The 26,062-nt window shown below is 43.5% G+C and overlaps 1 protein-coding gene across 1 annotated transcript; it reads left to right on the top strand.

Annotated features, from left to right (window-relative positions):
• Positions 1–213: 213 nt before the first annotated feature.
• On the top strand, positions 214–26,062 carry LOC115416231 (protein phosphatase 1K, mitochondrial-like). Its single transcript, XM_030129977.1, has 9 exons — positions 214–283; positions 3,965–4,092; positions 7,294–7,470; positions 9,428–9,600; positions 9,695–9,795; positions 17,133–17,298; positions 23,531–23,675; positions 24,033–24,167; positions 25,248–26,062. Exons 2-9 carry the CDS (start codon positions 3,982–3,984, stop codon positions 25,377–25,379), a joined length of 1,140 nt encoding a protein of 379 aa, XP_029985837.1. The 5' UTR covers positions 214–283; positions 3,965–3,981; the 3' UTR covers positions 25,380–26,062.

Here is a 26,062-nt window from a genome sequence, read left to right as displayed (position 1 = left end):
GGTTACCTCCTCCTTCTTTTTTTTTTTTAGGGTTAGGGTTACCTCCTCCTCTCATGACCCTTCTCTCTACTTGGCATTGCACCGCAGACACGCCCCCCCGCCCTGATCACTGGCTGGAGTCTGACGTCAGAGTGTGTTCTGGATGGTGATTGGCCGGCTCTCCCCGTGCTTAAATACCCTCCGGTCGAGCCCCCGGAGCCGCAGCCACAGCAGAGGGGGCAGAAGGCCGGTTCTGGAGCACCTGTTTACCGGAGACAGACCAGGAGGGAAAAAGAGAAACAAGGTGAACATTAACGACACGAAAACCACCTGCAAACACTTTGAATCAACCGAACATGAACAGTTTCTTCTATATACACTTGTTTATTTCTACTTGTTGTATATTTATAACTGAACAGTTTCTTCTATATACACTTGTTTATTTCTATGTGCTGTATATTTATAACTGAACAGTTTCTTCTATATACACTTGTTTATTTCTACTTGCTGTATATTTATAACTGAACAGTTTCTTCTATATACACTTGTTTATTTCTACTTGTTGTATATTTATAACTGAACAGTTTCTTCTATATACACTTGTTTATTTCTACGTGCTGTATATTTATAACTGAACAGTTTCTTCTATATACACTTGTTTATTTCTACTTGCTGTATATTTATAACTGAACAGTTTCTTCTATATACACTTGTTTATTTCTACTTGCTGTATATTTATAACTGAACAGTTTCTTCTATATACACTTGTTTATTTCTACTTGTTGTATATTCATAACTTTCCTTCCTTCATTCCTTGTCATTGTATTTCTCAGACAGTTCTTTTTATTTCTCTGGGTTTTAGGCATGTTCAGTGCACTCTTTCCTCCTAACGGCTGCTATAATTATTTCATATCATACCCATGTAGCATGAACATGTTTGAACTAGAACTTCTCCATTGTTCTTCTGAGTGTGTTGGGACATGTTGTTGGGCATCCAAAGGCACATGTGCAGTGTGTGTTTGGTCTGATCTGTAAATGTCTGTTCATGTTCCAGACCCCTTCACAAAGGTCCAACTGATGATAGAAAGTTGACCCTTGGGTATTTTTGTGGATATTGAATGGAAATCAGTTTGATTTAGATGAATAAATACATAACTTTCACTCATCTGTATCTCAAGTTCACTAAATCTAGAAATACAGTCGTGGAATAATAGACTGTGCGTCCGGGGATCGGGTCGTCCAGCCCCCTGCCGTTGACTGCCACCCGATCCACATAGTTCCAAGCCCCTACGATTCCCTCGGTGGGTGCTGAGTCCACCAGAGGGCGGGCCCACGTCGCTCCTTTGGGCTGGGCCTGGCAGGACCCTGTGGGCATAGGCCCGGCCACCAGGCGCTCGCATTTGAGCCCCAACCCCGGGCCTGGCTCCAGGGTGGGGCCCCGGCTGCGCCATACCGGGCGACATCACGTTTTTTTGTTGGTTATTTTTCATAAGGGCTTCTGAACTGCTCTGAGTCTGGCCCATCACCCAGGACCTGTTTGCCTTGGGAGACCCTACCAGGGGCATAAAGCCCTCCACAACATAGCTCCTGGGATCATTCGGGCACTCAAACTCCCCCGCCACGGTTAGGTGGCAGTTCAAGGGGGAGTTCACGAGTGAGGGAAGGATGGAGCGTCAGATTGACAGGTGGATCGGTGCAGCATCTGCAGTGATGCCGTCGTTGTACCGGTCTGTCGTGGTTCAGAGGGAGCTGAGCTGAGAGGAGAAGCTCTGGATTTACCGGTCAGTCTACGTTCCTACCCTCACCTATGGTCGTGAGCTTTGGGTCAGGACCGAAAGGACAAGATCCCGGATACAAGCGGTCCAAATGAGTTTCCTCTGCAGGGTGGGTGGGTGCACCCTTAGGGATAGGGGGAGGAGCTCAGTCACCAGGGAGGAGCTCGGAGTAGAGCCGCTGCTCCTCCACATCCAGAGGAACCAGCTGAGGTGGCTCGGGCATCTGTTTCGGATCCTCCTGGACGCCTCCCTGGGGAGGTGTTCCGGGCATGTTCACCGGGAGGAGACCTGAGGGAAGACCCAGGACACGTTGGAGAGACTATGTCTGTGGGCTGGACTGGGAACGCCTCAGGGTCCCCCCGGAAGAGCTGGAGGAGGAGTCTGGGGAGAGGGAAGTCTGGGCATCCCTGCTTAGACTGTTACCCCTGTGACCCGGCCCTGGAACAAGCAGAAGATAATGGATGGATGGACAACAATAACAGCTCATAAGAGTTTAATTTCAGAGTTGAAATCTATCCATTTTCCAAGGTTTTCTTGATAATAACCAAGATCACTTCAGTTATTACATCAATATCTATGGCACTGGTTTCCAAACTTTTTTTACGCCTGACCCCATTTTATCACCACACATTTCTGTCGACCCAGACATCAAAACACAAACTTCTTTTTTAGCTAAAATTAATTTGTTTTTGATCTCTTAATAGTTTTCTATCTTCTGTTTCAAATCCAGGTTAAAGTTAGAGTACATTTAGTCTATATCATATCTATTATTGTGGACATTTAGTCTGTATAATGTCTATTATTGTGGACATTTAGTCTGTATAATGTCTATTATTGTGGACATTTAGTCTGTATAATGTCTATTACTGTGGACATTTAGTCTGTATAATGTCTATTACTGTGGACATTTAGTCTGTATAATGTCTATTACTGTGGACATTTAGTCTGTATAATGTCTATTATTGTGGACATTTAGTCTGTATAATGTCTATTACTGTGGACATTTAGTCTGTATAATGTCTATTATTGTGGACATTTAGTCTGTATAATGTCTATTACTGTGGACATTTAGTCTGTATAATGTCTATTACTGTGGACATTTAGTCTGTATAATGTCTATTACTGTGGACATTTAGTCTGTATAATGTCTATTACTGTGGACATTTAGTCTGTATAATGTCTATTACTGTGGACATTTAGTCTGTATAATGTCTATTACTGTGGACATTTAGTCTGTATAATGTCTATTATTGTGGACATTTAGTCTGTATAATGTCTATTACTGTGGACATTTAGTCTATATAATGTCTGTTATTGTGGACATTTAGTCTGTATAATGTCTATTATTGTGGACATTTAGTCTGTATAATGTCTATTACTGTGGACATTTAGTCTGTATAATGTCTATTACTGTGGACATTTAGTCTGTATAATGTCTATTATTGTGGACATTTAGTCTGTATAATGTCTATTACTGTGGACATTTAGTCTATATAATGTCTGTTATTGTGGACATTTAGTCTGTATAATGTATATTACTGTGGACATTTAGTCTGTATAATGTATATTACTGTGGACATTTAGTCTGTATAATGTATATTTTTGTGGACGGAGGCAAGTAAATGCAGGTGTAGATTCCTGCACAAAGGCCCTGCTGAACTTGAATCCTTTTTGGTGCTGAACTTGAATCCTTCTTGGTGCTGAACTTGAATCCTTTTTGGTGCTGAACTTGAATCCTTTTTGGTGCTGAACTTGAATCCTTCTTGGTGCTGAACTTGAATCCTTTTTGCTGCTGAACTTGAATCCTTCTTGGTGCTGAACTTGAATCCTTTTTGCTGCTGAACTTGAATCCTTCTTGGTGCTGAACTTGAATCCTTCTTGGTGCTGAACTTGAATCCGTTTTGGTGCTGAACTTGAATCCTTTTTGCTGCTGAACTTGAATCCTTCTTGGTGCTGAACTTGAATCCTTCTTGGTGCTGAACTTGAATCCTTCTTGGTGTGCTGGTTCATCCACAACACTCATTTAGACAACAGTCCAATGTTTTCAGCTCTTCAGGTGTGAACATTACTTTTTTGTTCCCAGAACCAGAACCTCTCTTCAGTCTGGGCTGTTGGACAGACTATCACTACAAGTTATTTAAAGACATGGTCTGCAGCTTTTGTCTGTTTGTGTTTCTTTCATTAATCAGCTGTTTCCTTCTCCCTCACAGTTGTCAGTCTGTTGGAAATGTCCTCCTCAGTGTTGGTCAGTCTGCTGCGCTGTGGTCGAGCTGCCGTCACCAAACCGGGCCTCCACACCAGTCTGTTCACAGCACAGTCCTGCACCGCGTCCATGCAGGTGAACTCTATGTGCCACACACTTATTCAAACCACTGGGGTTAGGGTTAGAGTTAGCCCTAACCCTAACCCTCTGCGCAGACCTACTGCACTGAAGGGGTTAGAGTTAGCCCTAACCCTAACCCTCTGCGCAGACCGACTGCACCGAAGGGGTTAGAGTTAGCCCTAACCATAACCCTCTGCGCAGACCGACTGCACCGAAGGGGTTAGAGTTAGCGCTAACCATAACCCTCTGCGCAGACCGACTGCACCGAAGGGGTTAGAGTTAGCGCTAACCATAACCCTCTGCGCAGACCGACTGCACCAAAGGGGTTAGAGTTAGCGCTAACCATAACCCTCTGCGCAGACCGACTGCACCGAAGGGGTTAGAGTTAGCGCTAACCATAACCCTCTGCGCAGACCGACTGCACCGAAGGGGTTAGAGTTAGCGCTAACCCTAACCCTCTGCGCAGACCGACTGCACCGAAGGGGTTAGAGTTAGCGCTAACCATAACCCTCTGCGCAGACCGACTGCACCGAAGGGGTTAGAGTTAGCGCTAACCCTAACCCTCTGCGCAGACCGACTGCACTGAAGGGGTTAGAGTTAGCGCTAACCCTAACCCTCTGCGCAGACCGACTGCGCTGAAGCTTCCGTCTTAGGGGGAAATAAGGATGTAACTGCAGAAGGCTATAATTTAAAGGTGTAGATTTAAGGGACTTTAGCTGCTATTTAGTTTGGAAGTTTTTGTGTGTTTATGCTTTTTTAATAACTTAATTCTCTTTGTTGACCAAGCAAGTAGACTTTACTGAATCCCAACAGCTAATTGACCAAATCATTTGAGCCTGTGTGCAGTTTGACTGGAGCTGAGCTAAACGCTTCAGGACATCACAAACTACTTTTATACTTTTCTATTTTTAATCAAGTCAATGCTCTGTGATCAATGAAATTCAGGTTAAAATAACTATTCCATTCAGTTGTAATATGAATATCTAGTCTCCTCAAATTTTTGCCCTTTTTTTTATATACATTTGAGTGTGTTTAATTATTGTAGCTCATTAAGCCTTTAATGGTATTTGTTTTTGTTTTGTTTTTTACCTGCTGTGTTATTTGATAATTGGATGTAAAGTGCTTACCCCTATACTCCAATAGTTTTCTCTTGCTCTAAGTGGCTAAATTATTCTCACACTAGTAGTTATTTTATGTTCATATGCATTTAAAGTCAATAATTTATGGCTTATCACCCATTAGTGAGCAAAAATAAAAACTAATGAAGTAACTTATCAGTTGTGAAGTAGCCCTGTATTTATTTTTGAATATTTGTCTCCCAAATGCACTTAATGGTCCAGATGTACTGCCTGTAGATGCTGAACACATGTGTGCAGCTGGTGGCTGCTGTTGGTTCTGTGTCTGTATCTGGGAATCATCTGAGGGTTCTTCCTCTTCTTAGACTCCATATTTTCTTTTTTCCCACATGAACTCTATGTACTATTATCTTTGTGGCTCACTTCCTGTCTGTCCTCTCCATCATATAAACTGTTTCCAGTTGAGTCTGTGACGTCACTGTCACATAGAGGTTCATTTGTAGAAGCTGGGAGTTCTTTGTATCCATCTGTGTTTGAGGAGGGTTTAGTTTAGTTTAGTTCACCTCAGATGCATTCAGCACTGCTTAGAAAACACACATTCACTTTCATGGGCACTGGTGTGCTATGTCATCTAAAGACAGCACATCTGCTCAACACTTACTTCATTCAGAAAACAGTGACATCATTTTTAAATTCAGGTGGAGGCACCGTCTCCTACTACTGTACGAGTACTACTACTATTACTACTACTGTACGAGTACTACAACTATCACTACTACTGTACGAGTACTACTACTATTACTACTACTGTACGAGTACTACTACTACTGTACGAGTACTACTACTATTACTACTACTGTACGAGTACTACAACTATCACTACTACTGTACGAGTACTACTACTATTACTACTACTGTACGAGTACTACTACTACTGTACGAGTACTACTACTATTACTACTACTGTATGAGTACTACTACTATTACTACTACTGTACGAGTACTACTACTATTACTACTACTGTACGAGTACTACAACTATCACTACTACTGTACGAGTACTACTACTATTACTACTACTGTACCAGCACTACTACTACTGTACGAGTACTACTACTATTACTACTACTGTATGAGTACTACTACTATTACTACTACTGTACGAGTACTACTACTATTACTACTACTGTACGAGTACTACTACTATTACTACTACTATTACTACTACTGTACGAGTACTACTACTACTATTACTACTACTATTACTACTACTGTACGAGTACTACTACTATTACTACTACTATTACTACTACTGTACGAGTACGACTGCTACTGTAGGACTACTACTACTACTGTAGGAGTACTATTACTACTACTGTAGGAGTACTATCACTACAACTGTAGGAGTACTATTACTACTACTGTAGGAGTGCGACTGCCACTGTGGGAGTGCTATTACTACTGTAGTAGTATTACTACTGCTGCAGTAGTTCTACTACTACTACTACTGTAGGAGTACTACTACTATTACTACTACTGTACGAGTACTACTACTATTACTACTACTGTAGGAGAACGACTGCTACTGTAGGAGTACTATTACTACTACTGTAGGAGTACTATTACTACTACTGTAGGAGTGCGACTGCTACTGTAGGAGTACTACTACTACTGTGGGAGTACCATTACTACTGTAGTAGTAGTACTACTACTGTAGGAGTTCTACTACTAGTACTGTTGGAGTGCTACTACTACTGTAGGACTACTGTTACTACTGTAGGAGTACTACTACTGCTATAGAAGTACTATTACTACTGTAGGAGTACTACTACTACTACTACTGTAGGAGTACAACTACTCCACCTGAGTGAGGAACCACAAACCCAGAGCGACCTTCACCACAGACTGGAGTGTTTTTCTTGGGCATAGATCAGGGTCAGGGTGAGAGCAGAGCGTTACAATGTGAATGTCATTAAATATTACAAACTGAACCTTTAATCCAGTGGTTTTTTGGTTTTTTCTAAGTCTATATATCTGTATTGCTTCATGCATAATTGCAGAACTTGTGTTTTTTTGTCCATCTTAGTCCATGAATCCTTGTAAAAACTTGTAATTTTTTTTTTCTTTCCACCCTCTGCAGGTGTGTGGGGCTTTGTTCGGTGTAGCCGGAGTTCGGAAGGTTAGCGGCTCAGTTCGGTTCGATACGGACGGCAGCGGTCAGCCGGTGACCTGGGATTCATTTGGGATCTGGGACAATCGGATCGAGGAACCCGTCCTGCTTCCATCCAGTATCAGATATGGAAAACCCATTCCACAGGTAAAGCGTACAACCAACAGAAGATCAGTCCAAATAATCAAGGTCATATAGTGTGAGTCACTACATGGTTCAGTACTGATATTTGAGCGTTTACAGCTTTGTGATCTAGAGGAGAACCTCACAGTACCAGGGCACCAATGGAGTACGAGCAGATGACTCATACCGGAGTAGTTTTGTCTTGAAATCCAAGTGGAAATGGGCAGTTTGAGTGAGCTTCATACTAGCACTGAGCTAGCACATGCTAACCTAAACTGAGCTGGCACATGCTAACCTGAACTGAGCTGGCACATGCTAACCTAAACTGAGCTGATACATGCTAACCTAAACTGAGCTGGCACATGCTAACCTAACCTGAGCTGGTACACGCTAACCTAAACTGAGCTGGCACATGCTAACCTGAACTGAGCTGGCACATGCTAACCTAAACTGAGCTGATACATGCTAACCTGAACTGAGCTGGCACATGCTAACCTAACCTGAGCTGGTACACGCTAACCTAAACTGAGATGGCACATGCTAAGCTAACCTGAGCTGGCACATGCTAACCTAAACTGAGTTGGCACATGCTGACCTAAGCCAACAGCTGGCACATGCTAAGCTAACCAGAGCTGGCACATGCTAAGCTAACCAGAGCTGGCACATGCTAACCTAAACTGAGCTGGCACATGCCAACCTAACCTGAGCTGGCACATGCTAAGCTAAACTGAGCTGACACATGCTAACCTAAACTGAGCTGGCACATGCTAACATAAATTGAGCTGGCACATGCTAACCTAACCTGAGCTGGTACATGCTAACCTAAACTGAGATGGCACATGCTAAGCTAAACTGAGCTGACACATGCTAACCTAAACTGAGCTGGCACATGCTAACCTAACCTGAGCTGGTACATGCTAACCTAAACTGAGATGGTACATGCTAAGCTAACCTGAGCTGGCACATGCTAACCTAAACTGAGTTGGCACATGCTGACCTAAGCCAACAGCTGGCACATGCTAAGCTAACCTGAGCTGGCACATGCTAACCTAAGACAACAGTTGGCACATGCTAAGCTAACCCAACAAGAGCAGCCTCTGTGCCAGACAAAATACTATTGCAATTCTCCTTCCAAACAATAATGCTCCTCCTCCCGGTCCACCGTCTTCCTCGCACACAGGTCATCTCATTTTTAAGGTAAATAAGTTCATAAAACAGTTCATTTAGTTTGCATTCTCTTTTATTGTGTTTTTATAATTGCTATTTTCTTTCTAACTGCACTTGTTTCTGTTTTTAAAAACCGTTAAATGGGCATTTTTGGGCGTTTTTTGGGGGCTGGAATGGATTAATTGTATTTCAGTTCATTTTAACGGGGAAAACTATTTTTTAAAACAAGTAAGTCGCAAAACAAGCGTGGTCAAGGACAAATTAAACTCGTACTGTGAGGTTCTTTTGTACTGATATCAAATGCATCACCAGTATGTTTTTGTGTCTTTTTATAGTCGTAACTGAGGTGCTGTAGTGAAATAAATGAATATTTGATTAAAAGGATAAACTGATCCTTCAAAGAAAAATTATATGAACATTTCAGTGGAAAGCAAGATCAACAAGAAATAATGACTGAGTAGCTCAAATTGACAAAATAAAGGTTCACTTGAGGGCATCAGTATATGGAAAGAATGAAATGTGGTCAAACGGTACACTGCTGCTGCTGTGTAAGGAAATGAACAAGTGGAGAAGAAAAGTGGTAAAGCAATAAAGAAGTTCAAAGCTTCACCAAACAAATATGATTTGTTTCAGTTATTCTTTCAGTTATGTTATAAATGAAGTGTTGTATTATGAAATAGCAGAAAATAATGATGGGTGGTATGCACACAAAGACATAAATCCAGTATAAAGTCCATTTCCAGAAGAGTGTCATGAATGAGAAGACTAGACATAAACAGAACTAGATGATCACACATTCAGATGTGTCTTTCAGGTCAGTCTGTCCCGGGTCGGCTGTGCGTCTGTTTTGGGCCTCAGAAAGCAGAATGAGGACCGTCTCCGTGTGGCCCGTATCCATGACAACCTGCTCTACTTCGCAGTGTTTGACGGCCACGGTGGACCGCACGCTGCCGACTACTGCTACACCTTCATGGAGAAATTTATCAGGTTCCTTTCATTTTATTGGACCTTTTGGACAGGAAATGGAGTTACTCACATGCGACTTATGCAGTTATTGAATTAAAAAAACACATTTTTACAGAGATGCTCTGGAAGAAGAGGATGATCTGGAGAAAGTTCTGAAGAAAGCCTTTTTAGATGCTGACAAGGCTCTGCACACACACCTGAGCTACTTTAACAACGGTGAGACACACACACAGCAGTACAGAAGGAGTTTAAACCTAACCCTAACCTAACCCTAACCCAGAAGGAGTTTAAACCTAACCCTAACCCAGAAGGAGTTTAAACCTAACCCTAACCCAGAAGGAGTTTAAACCTAACCCTAACCTAACCCAGAAGGAGTTTAAACCTAACCCTAACCTAACCCTAACCCAGAAGGAGTTTAAACCTAACCCTAACCTAACCCTAACCCAGAAGGAGTTTAAACCTAACCCTAACCTAACCCTAACCCAGAAGGAGTTTAAACCTAACCCTAACCTAACCCTAACCCAGAAGGAGTTTAAACCTAACCCTAACCCAGAAGGAGTTTAAACCTAACCCTAACCTAACCCTAACCCAGAAGGAGTTTAAACCTAACCCTAACCTAACCCTAACCCAGAAGGAGTTTAAACCTAACCCTAACCCAGAAGGAGTTTAAACCTAACCCTAACCTAACCCTAACCCAGAAGGAGTTTAAACCTAACCCTAACCCAGAAGGAGTTTAAACCTAACCCTAACCCAGAAGGAGTTTAAACCTAACCCTAACCTAACCCTAACCCAGAAGGAGTTTAAACCTAACCCTAACCTAACCCAGAAGGAGTTTAAACCTAACCCTAACCCAGAAGGAATTTAAACCTAACCCTAACCCAGAAGGAGTTTAAACCTAACCCTAACCCAGAAGGAGTTTAAACCTAACCCTAACCCAGAAGGAGTTTAAACCTAACCCTAACCCAGAAGGAGTCTAAACTTAACCCTAACCCAGAAGGAGTTTAAACCTAACCCTAACCCAGAAGGAGTTTAAACCTAACCTTAACCCAGAAGGAGTCCAAACCTAACCCAGAAGGAGTTTAAACCTAACCCTAACTCTAACCCTAACCCAGAAGGAGTTTAAACCTAACCCTAACCCAGAAGGAATTTAAACCTAACCCTAACCCAGAAGGAGTTTAAACCTAACCCTAACCCAGAAGGAATTTAAACCTAACCCTAACCCAGAAGGAGTTTAAACCTAACCCTAACCCAGAAGGAGTTTAAACCTAACCCTATCCCAGAAGGAGTCCAAACCTAACCCTAACCCAGAAGGAGTCCAAACCTAACCCTAACCCAGAAGGAGTCCAAACCTAACCCTAACCCAGAAGGAGTCCAAACCTAACCCTAACCCAGAAGGAGTCCAACCCTAACCCAGAAGGAGTCCAAACCTAACCCTAACCCAGAAGGAGTCCAACCCTAACCCTAACCCAGAAGGAGTCCAACCCTAACCCTAACCTAGAAGGAGTCAGACCCTAACCCAGAAGGAGTCCAACCCTAACCCTAACCTAGAAGGAGTCCAACCCTAACCCTAACCCAGAAGGAGTCCAACCCTAACCCTAACCCTAACCTAGAAGGAGTCCAACCCTAACCCAGAAGGAGTCCAACCCTAACCCTAACCCAGAAGGAGTCCAACCCTTACCCTAACCCAGAAGGAGTCCAACCCTAACCCTAACCCAGAAGGAGTCCAACCCTAACCCTAACCCTAACCTAGAAGGAGTCAGACCCTAACCCAGAAGGAGTCCAACCCTAACCCTAACCTAGAAGGAGTCCAACCCTAACCCTAACCTAGAAGGAGTCCAACCCTAACCCTAACTCTAACCAGTTAGTTCTAAAAAGACTGAAATATTACAGACTGGAAGATTGGAAAAATTCAGTGGTAAGTAGGGGTGAAACCGTACAAAAACATTTCAGTTTGGTCCATTGTGGGTAAAGGGGTCTTCACTTGGATCTGTTTTAGATCAGGGGTGTCAAACATGCATCCTGGGGTCCAAATACGGCCCCCCAAAGGTTCCAGTCCGACCCCTGGGACGAACTTACAAAGTGTAAAAATTCCAGTCCGGGCTGTGGATCTCATTTTAGTTGTGGTTCCACGTCCAGCCCAATCTGATCTACAGTCCAATAATAACAGCAGAAGAACTGACAAGAAAGAATGACTGCAGATTTTCTTCTCAGTTTGATGTAAAAAAATAAATAAATAATAAGAATAATTACATTATGCCTATAAATAATGACAACTTCAAATTTCTGTCTTTGTTTTAGTGCAAAAAATAACATTAAATCATGAAAATATTGACATTTACAAATTATCCTGTACCAATAAAATGTGACTAACCTGAACAAATGTGTCCAACCTGAAATGTCTGTATTAAATTCAGTCCAGTTTGAACTCTTTTCTTCCTGTTCCTCAGTGTTTAGTGTCTTTGGAGATCTGATCCAGAATGCACATGGACTAATGAGAAATGGAGGCAGAAGATTGGTTAACTTGCACTTATTTTTCTGTCAAATTTAACTTTTTTCAGATTATTCACATCTTTTTTTCTTTGGATAGTTTATAAAAGTAAGTGTTTTCATAATTTGATGTTTTTATTTATTTATTCAGTTATTTTTTGCACTAAAACACAGACATAAATGTGCAGTTGTCATTATTTATAGGTTATTCTGTTATTATTTTACTGGTTCAGTCCACTGCAGATCAAATCAGACTGAATGTGGACCTGAATGTGGAACCTGAAAGAACAGGAGTTTGAGAACCCTGGTTTAGATCCAGTTTCAGTCCAGTGACATGCTACCAAATGAAAAAGCTCAGAGAAGACAGAGGATCATCCAGCTCTGGTGTTGGACATGTGATTCTTGGGTTACCTTCAGCGTGTGGATGGTGCTAACCCTAACCATAACCCTAACCCATGTGGATGGTGCTAACCCTAACCATAACCCATGTGGATGGTGCTAACCCTAACTATAACCCCAACCCATGTGGATGGTGCTAACCCTAACCCTAACCCATGTGGATGGTGCTAACCCTAACCATAACCCCAACCCATGTGGATGGTGCTAACCCTAACCCATGTGGATGGTGCTAACCCTAACCATAACCCCAACCCATGTGGATGGTGCTAACCCTAACCCTAACCCATGTGGATGGTGCTAACCCTAACCATAACCCCAACCCATGTGGATGGTGCTAACCCTAACCCATGTGGATGGTGCTAACCCTAACCATAACCCTAACCCATGTGGATGGTGCTAACCCTAACCCTAACCCATGTGGATGGTGCTAACCCTAACCATAACCCATGTGGATGGTGCTAACCCTAACCCATGTGGATGGTGCTAACCCTAACCCATGTGGATGGTGCTAACCCTAACCCTAACCCATGTGGATGGTGCTAACCCTAACCATAACCCTAACCCATGTGGATGGTGCTAACCCTAACCCTAACTGCTTCGATGTCAGTCCAGCAGATCAAATAGTGCACATGGCTTCCACTTGTTCCACTCTGCTCATACTGTGCTTGTTCCACTTCAAGGTTTGTGTATAAACTTGCAGCGAGTGTTTGCGTTTTTCACATAGGCTACATGTATTTGTTGGGTACACCTCCACATTGTATTGAAGACCCCAAACTGAAACACTTCGGTACAAACGAGTGCACTGTTCCACCCCTAGTGGATGTAAAAGATGAGTCCCACTGCAGAACTGGACCAAACAACCAAAGACAAGTCCGAGTGGTTGAGTATGCTGTCCTACAACGTATAGACTCATTTACTAGAAGAACCTAAATCAGTGTTTCCAACCACTGAAGTGTGCTGTGAGAAATCAAGAGTGTCAGATTATCCAGTTTCACCTGATTGGTCCTGTATGTGAGCGCAGTGATGTACGACTAAACAGTGCCTGATCAGCCCCATGTGGTGCATTCTGTTCGTAAAACCCCTCTGATCAGCCCCATGCGGTGCATTCTGTTCGTTAAACCCCTCTGATCAGCCCCATGTGGTGCATTCTGTTCATAAAACCCCTCTGATCAGCCCCATGCGGTGCATTCTGTTCGTTAAACCCCTCTGATCAGCCCCATGCGGTGCATTCTGTTCGTAAAACCCCTCTGATCAGCCCCATGCGGTGCATTCTGTTCGTAAAACCCCTCTGATCAGCCCCATGTGGTGCATTCTGTTCGTAAAACCCCTCTGATCAGCCCCATGTGGTGCATTCTGTTCATAAAACCCCTCTGATCAGCCCCATGTGGTGCATTCTGTTCGTTAAACCCCTCTGATCAGCCCCATGTGGTGCATTCTGTTCGTTAAACCCCTGTGATCAGCCCCATGCGGTGCATTCTGTTCATTAAACCCCTGTGATCAGCCCTGTGCGGTGCATTCTGTTCATAAAACCCCTGTGATCAGCCCCGTGCGGTGCATTCTGTTCATTAAACCCCTCTGATCAGCCCCGTGCGGTGCATTCTGTTCATAAAACCCCTCTGATCAGCCCCGTGCGGTGCATTCTGTTCATTAAACCCCTCTGATCAGCCCCGTGCGGTGCATTCTGTTCATAAAACCCCTCTGATCAGCCCCGTGCAGTGCATTCTGTTCATTAAACCCCTCTGATCAGCCCCGTGCGGTGCATTCTGTTCATAAAACCCCTCTGATCAGCCCCGTGCGGTGCATTCTGTTCATTAAACCCCTCTGATCAGCCCCGTGCGGTGCATTCTGTTCATTAAACCCCTCTGATCAGCCCCGTGCGGTGCATTCTGTTCATAAAACCCCTCTGATCAGCCCCGTGCGGTGCATTCTGTTCATTAAACCCCTCTGATCAGCCCCGTGCGGTGCATTCTGTTCATAAAACCCCTCTGATCAGCCCCGTGCGGTGCATTCTGTTCATTAAACCCCTCTGATCAGCCCCGTGCGGTGCATTCTGTTCATTAAACCCCTGTGATCAGCCCCGTGCGGTGCATTCTGTTCATTAAACCCCTGTGATCAGCCCCGTGCGGTGCATTCTGTTCATTAAACCCCTGTGATCAGCCCCGTGCGGTGCATTCTGTTCATTAAACCCCTGTGATCAGCCCCGTGCGGTGCATTCTGTTCATTAAACCCCTGTGATCAGCCCCATGCGGTGCATTCTGTTCATTAAACCCCTGTGATCAGCCCCGTGTGGTGCATTCTGTTCATTAAACCCCTCTGATCAGCCCCGTGCGGTGCATTCTGTTCATTAAACCCCTCTGATCAGCCCCGTGCGGTGCATTCTGTTCCTTAAACCCCTCTCCTTAGTGATGTGCGGATCAGTGGGTTACCCGCGGAACCGGCAGATTGGGTTGGGGCAGAGGGGATATGCCTCTATTATACTACGATGGAACTCAATGCATAAGGTAGGGGGGTCCGTCCAAGGGGTCACTGACACACCCCCCTCTTTCCAAACACCTGCGACAGTGTCACACTGAATAAGTAAACTGAGACTAGATTCACATAATATTTCACTAAATACATTTGTGATATGTTGGATTGGTTCTGTGCCTTTTGGTTTTTCAGATGTAAGATATGTGACTAAAGGTTGGTTTATGCTCGCCACATGAACGTGGCGTGCGGAAAATAAACGTGGGGAGTCGGCACGAGAGTACGCATGATGCTTTTCTACTCCAGGCGGCTCCGCACAGCGTCTGTTCCCAAACTGCAGGGGGCAGTCTGCCACAAACACACGTCTATCACATTAAAAACTAGAGAAGAAGAAAATTACCAATAAGCTACCTCCTCCGGAGGGAAATGTGTGTGTGTTTCCCTGTTTTAATAAAATTCCAGATCCAGCTCAACTCTCCCAGAATCATACGGGACATTTGGCCCCTCCCCCCTGGGTCTCCACTTCTCCCTTTGGTGGTCTTTTTTTGCCTTCACATATCTGTCCTGAATGTTTTTCCAGGTTTTTTTTCCCATTCCTCCTCTTTGCCGACTGTAGCTGTAATTTCCCCTAATGAATTGTTCCCCACTCGGCTGTGGCGGTGGTCCTGGTGGGACTAATCATACCGGTGCCTGTGCTTCTGCACTTCTACCACCAGGAGCTCCTGAATGTCGGCCATGTTGTCCACGCGTCTCTTACAAATTTCCTGAGGTGCGTGATGCGGAAAGTTTCCGCTTGAGATGAGCCGTGCAAAGGGGCGTGGCTGTGAAAATGATGTCAACTAACCACGTGAAGCCGCGCAGAGCTGGCTGACATGGTCAGCATAAAGCAGCCTTAACCCTAACCCTAAGCCTGTGGCTCAAAAAGGTTGGAAACACTGACCTAAAGGAACTAAAAACAGTCACTGAGGACAGCCGTCTTCTTTGCAATGATGTTGAGTAACAAGTAACAAACAACACTTCCTTTGAAAGATAATGCAAAAAAAAATGTTTTAAGGAACAAGCTTATAAACACATTTGATAAAAGATGCAACTTCATTTCCCCTTTGTTCCAGATTGACCTTTATGTTCATTTGAACGCCTGGTCCTCTTCTTTTTTTTATGTCTGGCACTTTACCTTGTGTAACACATAATCCATCATTCTTCTGAATGTGAACCTTCCCAGCTGTTTTTGTGTGTGTGTGTGTGTGTGTGTGTGTGTGTGTGTGTGTGTGTGTGTTCATGGAGAAGGTTGCTGTAGTTGTTCTTGGGTTTGTTTGTTTTGTTTTTGTATACGTGTAAAAAAAAAAAAAAAAAAAAAAAAGGAAATTGTGCAACAGTTCATTTTCTATTGTTTTGTGACATATGATACAGTGTTTGTAATGACCCATTTCTGCAAAACTCCAAATAAACAAAGGTTGGAAAAAAAAGATGCAAGTTCATCTGAAACACACAGAAGATGACTGGTTTGGATCATGGCTCATAATGTTTTTAAAGCATCAGAACGTAGTGTGTCAGTCAGATGTGGTTTCACCATGAACCGAACCCTATCCCTAACCCTAACCAGATCAGCTCCAGTGAACCTGTTTACATGCACACCAATACTCTGGACTTATCATAATATTCAAGTGATCATGTAAACAGCATCATCTGATTAGGACAAATCACATGAACACTCTTGGATTTCATCCCCAATACTCCAGTGCCTTCCTGCATGTAGACAGGTTCATCTGACAGGTCTGAGCATGTGTGAACACATTTAAAATCATAGAAAACAGAAGTTATGTCATCAAACGAGAGCAGAAGACAACAGGAAGTTTGAGTCTACGATCACTATGTACATACATACTCCCAAAGTCATGTGATCATTGACTGGAGTATCCAAACAGGGTTTTCTGTTATCGCATTTCTGAAGTGCATGTAAATGTGTCCCATCTGATTATGACCAGTTTGGATTCCTCCCAGTGATCAGATTTGGACGCTCATGTAAACAGGCTCAGTGATCAGATTTGGACGGTCGTGCAAACAGGCTCAGTGATCAGATTTGGACGCTCATGTAAACAGGCTCATTGACTCTGCAGTCAGCCCACTTTAGGATCAGCTCCATTCACACGGTGTTTTTGGGGTAAAATTCCTCAATAACACATCTTTTTTTTTCCGTCCAGCCTCGTTCTTAACAGCTGGCACCACCGCAACGGTTGCTATGCTACGGGATGGCGTGGAGCTGGTGGTGGGCAGCGCCGGCGACAGCCGAGCGATGCTGTGCAGGAAGGGGCGGGCCCAGAAGCTGACCGCAGACCACACCCCTGACCGTAAAGATGAGAGACTGCGGTACACACTGAAACACACACTGAAACACACACTGAAACACTGGAACACACTGAAACACACACTGAAACACTGGAACACACTGAAACACACTGAAACACACACTGGAACACTGGAACACACTGAAGCACACACTGAAACACTGGAACACACTGAAACACACTGAAACACACACTGGAACACACAGAAACACACACTGAAACACACACTGGAACACTGGAACACACTGAAGCACACACTGAAACACTGGAACACACTGAAACACACTGAAACACACACTGGAACACACAGAAACACACACTGAAACACACACTGGAACACACTGGAACACACACTGAAACACTCACTGGAACACACTGAAACACTCACTGGAACACACTGAAACACTCACTGGAACACACTGAAACACACTGGAACACACACTGAAACACACTGGAACACACACTGAAACACACTGGAACACACTGAAGCACACACTGAAACACTGGAACACACTGAAACACACTGAAACACACACTGGAACACACTGGAACACACTGAAACACTCACTGGAACACACTGAAACACTCACTGGAACACACTGAAACACACTGGAGCACACACTGAAACACACTGGAACACACACTGAAACACACTGGAACACACACTGAAACACACTGGAACACACTGAAGCACACACTGAAACACTGGAACACACTGAAACACACTGAAACACACACTGGAACACACTGGAACACACACTGAAACACACACTGGAACACACTGAAACACTCACTGGAACACACTGAAACACTCACTGGAACACACTGAAACACACTGGAACACACACTGAAACACACCCACAGACCTAACCCTAACTGTAACCCTAGCTGAACTGAAGTTGCAGTGTCATGCAACACTTGCTCCAAAGGTACATTCAGTCTAGAAGTATTTAGAGGAGTGTGGAGCGCCTGGATCCAAAGGTACATTCAGTCTAGAAGTATTTAGAGGAGTGTGGAGCGCCTGGATCCAAAGGTACATTCAGTCTAGAAGTATTTAGAGGAGTGTGGAGCGCCTGGATCCAAAGGTACATTCAGTCTAGAAGTATTTAGAGGAGTGTGGAGCGCCTGGATCCAAAGGTACATTCAGTCTAGAAGTATTTAGAGGAGTGTGGAGCGCCTAGATCCAAAGGTACATTCAGTCTAGAAGTATTTAGAGGAGTGTGGAGCGCCTGGATCCAAAGGTACATTCAGTCTAGAAGTATTTAGAGCAGTGTGGAGCGCCTGGATCCAAAGGTACATTCAGTCTAGAAGTATTTAGAGGAGTGTGGAGCGCCTGGATCCAAAGGTACATTCAGTCTAGAAGTATTTAGAGGAGTGTGGAGCGCCTGGATCCAAAGGTACATTCAGTCTAGAAGTATTTAGAGGAGTGTGGAGCGCCTGGATCCAAAGGTACATTCAGTCTAGAAGTATTTAGAGGAGTGTGGAGCGCCTGGATCCAAAGGTACATTCAGTCTAGAAGTATTTAGAGGAGTGTGGAGCGCCTGGATCCAAAGGTACATTCAGTCTAGAAGTATTTAGAGGAGTGTGGAGCACCTGGATCCAAAGGCTTGGTTTTACAGTAAACTGATCCTTTTTTTTTTTTTGGACCACTGTATCACACCTCAGTCTTTTGTGAATGTAGGCTCATCTCATACAAGTTCAAATGATAGTTTCATGTAGGTGGTTATTTTTGCAGAGATCAAGTAGAAAATCTATTTTCAGTTGATTTTTAATCTCACCTCATTTTTATCCATAGGTCAATAATTAAGTCACATTTTATTATTTTGCTGTTTTTTAGTTTGTATTTTTATGGCCACACTTACTCTCTAGGTTTTGGTTTGTTTGTTTTTTTTTTCTGAATTTTCTCTTATTCTATTAAAGGTGTTCTCCAGGGTATTTCTTTTTTCTGAAAACAAGAACTAAAATAGACCAAATAAAGTCACCCTATCATTGAAGAAGTAGAATTGACCTTTTTGTGCCTTGGTCTATAATCTGACTTCAGGGAAGGTTCTCTTAAACAGCTGCAGTGTTTCATTCACATGTTGGAAAATGCTTCCAGGAAGAACACTGATGACGAAGGACAGATGTTGTGAAACAAACACTTCAAGTATTGTCCAGTGTTGTGGACTGTGTGAGTTTGGACTACTGTTTGGTTTCAGGCTTTTTTCCCTTTTGGAATACAAATAATTTTTTAGGGTTTTACTCAAATAATAATGTTGGCATCAACTCAGCAGAACATTTGCCTAACTCCAAATTCTAAATTGGATGTGTTCCCCAGTGTTTCTGATCGTCTTCTGCCACAGTGTCAACAGTTTGTTTCTTTTTTTTTTTTTTTTTCAGCCAGCAGTAGGGTTCAGGTTTCCCACTAGAGACGGCTCAAGTTTATGTGTATTAATAGAGTGTACAGTATTTTGGCAATGGACCAGTGTCTTACATAATGTACTGGTGTGTACAAGACCGAGTCTAGAGTTCAGAAACAGACTTTAGAAAGGACTGAAAACACTGAAACCTTCTGTTGTCTTCCATAGTCAGTAGTTTATAATACTTTTAGTAACTTATGTAGACAGGTGTCCTTCTATGTTCATGTCATTATAAAAACAGATTGGACGTTCTCTGTCACTGTTGGCTGGTATTATACAGTACTTGCATTTGACATACAATCAAATGCATGTAATAAAAATGGGCAATGTCTACTGCCACAGTACTGTGGCACCAAATATCCAGTTGTCTATTGCCACAGAGCCAATGAAATGTTAGCATTTGGACTGTGACAATAAGCAGTTAGGATATTTGGTTGCCACAGTGCCAATCATGGATCCTGTTCCATGAACTCATTGTCCTCTTGTTGCCACAGTACTGTACTCACATATGGAGTATACTACCACAGTACTGTGCTCATATATGGAGTATACCCCCCCCCCCCCCCCCGTACACACCACAACCACATTATGTCAATCCGCAAAAGTTTACTATGGTTTGGGCCTTTTGTCCACATGACAGCGGTGTTGTCAGTGCCCTGAAATGGTATTTTTGGACAACAGGTCCTAGAGCAGAAAAATCACACAACGCAGCCCTCACACTGACATAGGGATAGGACCAACACCACTGTATGGAAACAATGACGTATGGATAGGACCAACACCACTGTATGGAAACAATGACGTATGGATAGGACCAACACCACTGTATGGAAACAATGACGTATGGATAGGACCAACACCACTGTATGGAAACAATGACGTATGGATAGGACCAACACCACTGTATGGAAACAATGACGTATGGATAGGACCAACACCACTGTATGGAAACAATGACGTATGGATAGGACCAACACCACTGTATGGAAACAAAGATGTATGGATAGGACCAACACCACTGTATGGAAACAAAGATGTATGAATAGGACCAACACCACTGTATGGAAACAATGACGTATGGATAGGACCAACACCACTGTATGGAAACAATGACGTATGGATAGGACCAACACCACTGTATGGAAACAAAGATGTATGGATAGGACCAACACCACTGTATGGAAACAAAGATGTATGAATAGGACCAACACCACTGTATGGAAACAATGACGTATGGATAGGACCAACACCACTGTATGGAAACAATGACGTATGGATAGGACCAACACCACTGTATGGAAACAAAGATGTATGGATAGGACCAACACCACTGTATGGAAACAATGACGTATGGATAGGACCAACACCACTGTATGGAAACAATGACGTATGGATAGGACCAACAGCACTGTATGGAAACAATGACGTATGGATAGGACCAACACCACTGTATGGAAACAATGACGCCGTAGTACCACATGACCAGAAGGGTTAGGGTTAGGGTTACCATAGTACCACATGGGCAGAAAAAGGAAACTCGGTGCCTTCTGTGATTTCAGTGTATTCTGCAGCTCTGTCTGTGTTTGTGGACAGCATCACATACAGGTGCAATTACACCATTTGAACCCAGTTTTCCCATTTTCACCTGAACACAGATATTTATTGAAATGATGCGTGTAAACACATGACAGTTTTAGAATCCGTTATTAAAGAAATACCAGGAATGGAGCCAGACTGGACCCCTGGGCTTTTCCTGTGAGTGGATAGAACCGGGACATGTGTGACGGTTCTGTCCACAGTCCTGTGGCAACAGGGGGACAGGAGGACAGACGGACAGGAGGACAGACGGACAGGAGGACAGAGGGACAGGAGGACAGCCTAACCCTATCCCTAAAGTTAGCATAAACCCTAACCCTAAAGTTAGCCCAACCCTAACCCTAAAGTTAGCATAAACCCTAACCCTAAAGTTAGCCTAACCCTAACCCTAAAGTTAGCATAAACCCTAACCCTAAAGTTATCTTAACCCTAACCCTAAAGTTAGCATAAACCCTAACCCTAAAGTTAGCCTAACCCTAACCCTAAAGTTAGCATAAACCCTAACCCTAAAGTTATCTTAACCCTAACCCTAAAGTTAGCCTAACCCTAACCCTAAAGTTATCTTAACCCTAACCCTAAAGTTAGCCTAACCCTAACCCTAAAGTTAGCATAAACCCTAACCCTAAATTTATCTTAATCCTAACCCTAAAGTTAGCCTAACCTTAACCCTAAAGTTAGCCTAACCCTAACCCTAAAGTTAGCCTAACCCTAACCCTGAAGTTAGCCTAACCCTAACCCTAAAGTTAGCCTAACCCTAACCCTAAAGTTAGCATAAACCCTAACCCTAAAGTTAGCCTAACCCTAACCCTAAAGTTAGCCTAACCCTAACCCTAAAGTTAGCCTAACCCTAACCCTAAAGTTAGCATAACCCTAACCCTAAAGTTAGCATAAACCCTAACCCTAACGTTAGCCTAACCCTAACCCTAACGTTAGCCTAACCCTAACCCTAAAGTTAGCCTAACCCTAACCCTAAAGTTAGCCTAACCCTAACCCTAAAGTTAGCCTAACCCTAAGCCCACACTACTGTGGTAACAGCCAGTGGGATCAAAGTTAGTGTGGGAGGAAGCTTGTAATGGTCAGGAGCCTAACCCAGGGGTCAGCAGCCCTGGTCCTATAGAGCCACTGTCCTGCATGTTTCAGATGGTTCCCTCTTCCAGCTCACCTGATGGTCATTACCAGGCTTCTGCAGAGCTTGATGATAATAATAATAATGGATTAGATTTCTATAGCGCTTTTCTAGACACCCAAAGTGTTTTACATTATTGACCCATTATTCATTCGCTCTCACATTCACACTCTGGTGGTGGTAAACTACATTTGTAGCCACAGCTGCCCTGAGACAGACTGACAGAAGCGTGGCTGCCAATTTGCGCCTACGGCCCCTCCGACACAACGGACTGACTAGGACAGAGCGGGATTTGAACCGCCAACCCTTCAAGTTATTGGACGACCCGCTCTACCACCTGAGCCACAGCCGCTTATCATTTGAATCAGGTGTGTTGGAAGAGGGTTACATCTAAAACATGCAGGATAGTGGCTCTCTAGGACCAGGGTTGCTGACCCCTGGCCTAACCCTAACCCATTTTAGAAAAAAGCCTCTTCTTTTGTAACACAAACTGAAGTGGATTAACTGAGCAGAGTTCAAGCTGTGAGGAGGAAGAGCTGAGTTTTCAGTTTTCATAGTGTTCACTGCAGTCATTTCACTGGAGTGAAGGAACAGGATAAAAAATGGAAATGTACATCAGTCAAAGGGATGTAAGGGTTGGGTTAGGGTTAGGACTTCCTAGGGTTAGGGTTAGGACTTCCTAGGGTTAGAGTTAGGAGTTCCTAGGGTTAGGACTTCCTAGGGTTAGGGTTAGGACTTCTTAGGGTTAGGGTTAGGACTTCCTACGGTTAGGGTTAGGGTAAGGACTTCCTACGGTTAGGGTTAGGACTTCCTAGGGTTAGGGTTAGGACTTCCTAGGGTTAGGATTAGGACTTCCTAGGGTTAGGATTAGGACTTCCTACGGTTAGGGTTAGGGTTAGGACTTCCTAGGCTCAGTCATGTGCTGTTTATGTTCAGGGCTTGTTGCAGCTGATGTTACATAACAGCAGACGAGTCTATTTTGGGTTGTAGACAGGAGGTGTGACTCTGTGTCCCAGGAACACTTTTCTGTCTGTCCTGAATATACACTGAACAGATTTCTATCCCAATAAAGCAGAAATGATCATGGCCTCAGTGTTCACTGTAATCCCAGAACGCTCCATGTGTGTGTTTAGGATCCAGAGACACGGGGGTTTCGTCACGTGGAACAGTGTGGGTCAGGCTAACGTTAACGGACGACTGGCCATGACACGCAGCATCGGAGACTTCCACCTGAAAGACAGCGGCGTCATCGCTGAACCAGACACCACACGGATTATGGTGAGAAAAAAACAACTAACCCTAACCTAATCCTAACCCAAACCTAATCCTAACCCAAACCTAATCCTAACCCAAACCTAAACCTAACCCAAACCTAAACCCAAACCTAATCCTAACCCAAACCTAATCCTAACCCAAACCTAAACCTAACCCAAACCTAAACCCAAACCTAATCCTAACCCAAGCCTAACCCTAACCCTAACCTAATCCTAACCCAAACCTAAACCTAACCCTAACCCTAACCCTAACCCTAACCCTAAACCTAACCTAATCCTAATCCTAATCCTAATCCTAATCCTAACCCTAACTTAATCCTAACCCAAACCTAATCCTAACCCTCACCCTTTTTCTGTGCAGGTCCAACACGCCAATGACTCATTCCTGACTCTGACCAGTGATGGGATCAACTTCCTGTTGAGTGACCAGGAGATCTGTGATGTCATCAACCAGTGTCCAGATCCAACAGAAGCAGCACAAGTCATCGCAGAACAGGTAGAGTGGACAACTGGGCATACTGGACACATACTGGATATACTGTACACACACTGGACACATACTGGACACACACTGGACATACACTAGACATACTGGACACACACTGGACATACACTAGACATATTGGACACACATTGGACACACACTGGACATACTGGACACACTCTGGACACATACTGGACACACACTGGAGACACTGGACAAATACTGGACATACTGGACACACACTGGACATGCTGGACACATACTGGACACATACTGAACACACACTGGACACACACTGGACATACTGTACACACACTGGACACATACTGGACATACTGGACACATACTGGGCACACACTGGACACACACTGGACACACACTGGACACACACTGGACACATACTGGACACACACTGGACTGTCAGGGTTAGGGTTAGCCTATCCCTATCCCTAACTCTAATTGAAAACAGTGTTGTCACAGACTGGTTCAGTCATGGAATAGTTTGTGAAGCTCATTATTTACGCACATCTGCAGAAGTTTTATCCTTCAAACAGTTACTTCAGTCATCCAAATCTGTGTTATCGTCTTCACACGCGTCCATTTGATAGTTGGATCACAGCTCTGTTTTTAGTTGGTTTGTGTTGTCCTGTATATCTGTTTGGAAAACACCTCATTCTCTTTTAAGTCAGCTTTTTTTTTTCTTTTTTCTTTTTTTCTTTTATTAAGTTTACTTAATCATATAAAAGTAATGTGCAATAGATTTTTCAGAGTTTAATGAATCTTAAAGGAAACATTGCAATAAAGTAATAAACAGCTGCAAATCCAACATTCTTTTATTCAAGGAAGTGACACCATTCATTCTTTTCAATATGCAATAAGCTGCTAAACAAAAGGTATTCTTGGAAATGTAGGAATAGCTAGCTAAGGTAAGAGACCATAAATGTGGTTCATGGAAGGGTTTGTGTTTTGAATGTGGTTCATGGAAGGGTTTGTGTTTTGAATGTGGTTCATGGAAGGGTTTGTGTTTTGAATGTGGTTCATGGAAGGGTTTGTGTTTTGAATGTGGTTCATGGAAGGGTTTGTGTTTTGCAGGCGCTGCAGTACGGCTCTGATGACAATGCTTCCATCCTCATCGTCCCGTTCGGAGCCTGGGGGAAACATCAGAGCTCTGCCAGCACCTACAGTATGAGCAGAAACTTCAGTTCAAGTGGACGATGGGCATAAGAACTCACACACAACAGAGAGAGCTGATCCATCCAGATGGACTCCAAGGACACCAACAGTTTTAAAAAGCTAGAGTTCAAAATAATAATAATCATATTAATAATGGATGACATTTCTACAGCGCTTTTTTGGCCACTCAAAGTGCTTTACATTACTGACCCATTATTCATTCACTCTCACACTCCCCCTCTGGTGGAGGTAAACTACACCTGTATCCACAGCTGCCCTGGGGGGGGGGGGGCAGACAGAAGCCTACAGCCCCTCCCACCACCACCCAACATTCATACCCATTCATCCACCAGTGTGAGTGACACCGGAGGCAGGAGAGGGAAGTGTTGAACAGTTCAGCCTCTGATCCACCTTAAACATATTGTGTATATATGTATAGTTGAAATCAATAATTTAGTTGTTGTTTTCTTTTCATTTTATACCACTGTTACATAAGCCAAAGAGTATTTTAATACACATAAACCACAGAGGAGCCATGTTTTAATACTGATGATTATATAAGTAAAAGGTGAATTTGTTTGCCTTTTACCTCAAACAGGAAATGTTGATGGAAATATGTTTTAGTGAAGGTGAATAGAAAGAGCTTTAACTTATAGGAGGGACATTCTGCTTTTTTAAATGCAATTCTTTATTTTCCCACATTTCCCTGAGGTCTTCATAAACTGTAAATGCTC

This window comes from Sphaeramia orbicularis, unplaced genomic scaffold (genome assembly GCF_902148855.1).
Source record: "Sphaeramia orbicularis unplaced genomic scaffold, fSphaOr1.1, whole genome shotgun sequence".
Classification (NCBI taxonomy): domain Eukaryota; kingdom Metazoa; phylum Chordata; class Actinopteri; order Kurtiformes; family Apogonidae; genus Sphaeramia; species Sphaeramia orbicularis.
This window is presented reverse-complemented; position numbering and strand designations above follow the sequence as displayed.

What these genes read in the sequence shown, in the direction of transcription:
- LOC115416231 (XM_030129977.1), top strand. Translation starts at nt 3,982, where the DNA reads ATGTCCTCCTCAGTGTTGGTCAGTCTGCTGCGCTGTGGTCGAGCTGCC. An exon ending in CCTGAGCTACTTTAACAACG is followed by an intron (nt 9,796 to 17,132) that starts GTGAGACACACA and finishes TTTTCCGTCCAG; the next exon opens with CCTCGTTCTTAACAGCTGGC. An exon ending in CAGACACCACACGGATTATG is followed by an intron (nt 23,676 to 24,032) that starts GTGAGAAAAAAA and finishes TTTTCTGTGCAG; the next exon opens with GTCCAACACGCCAATGACTC.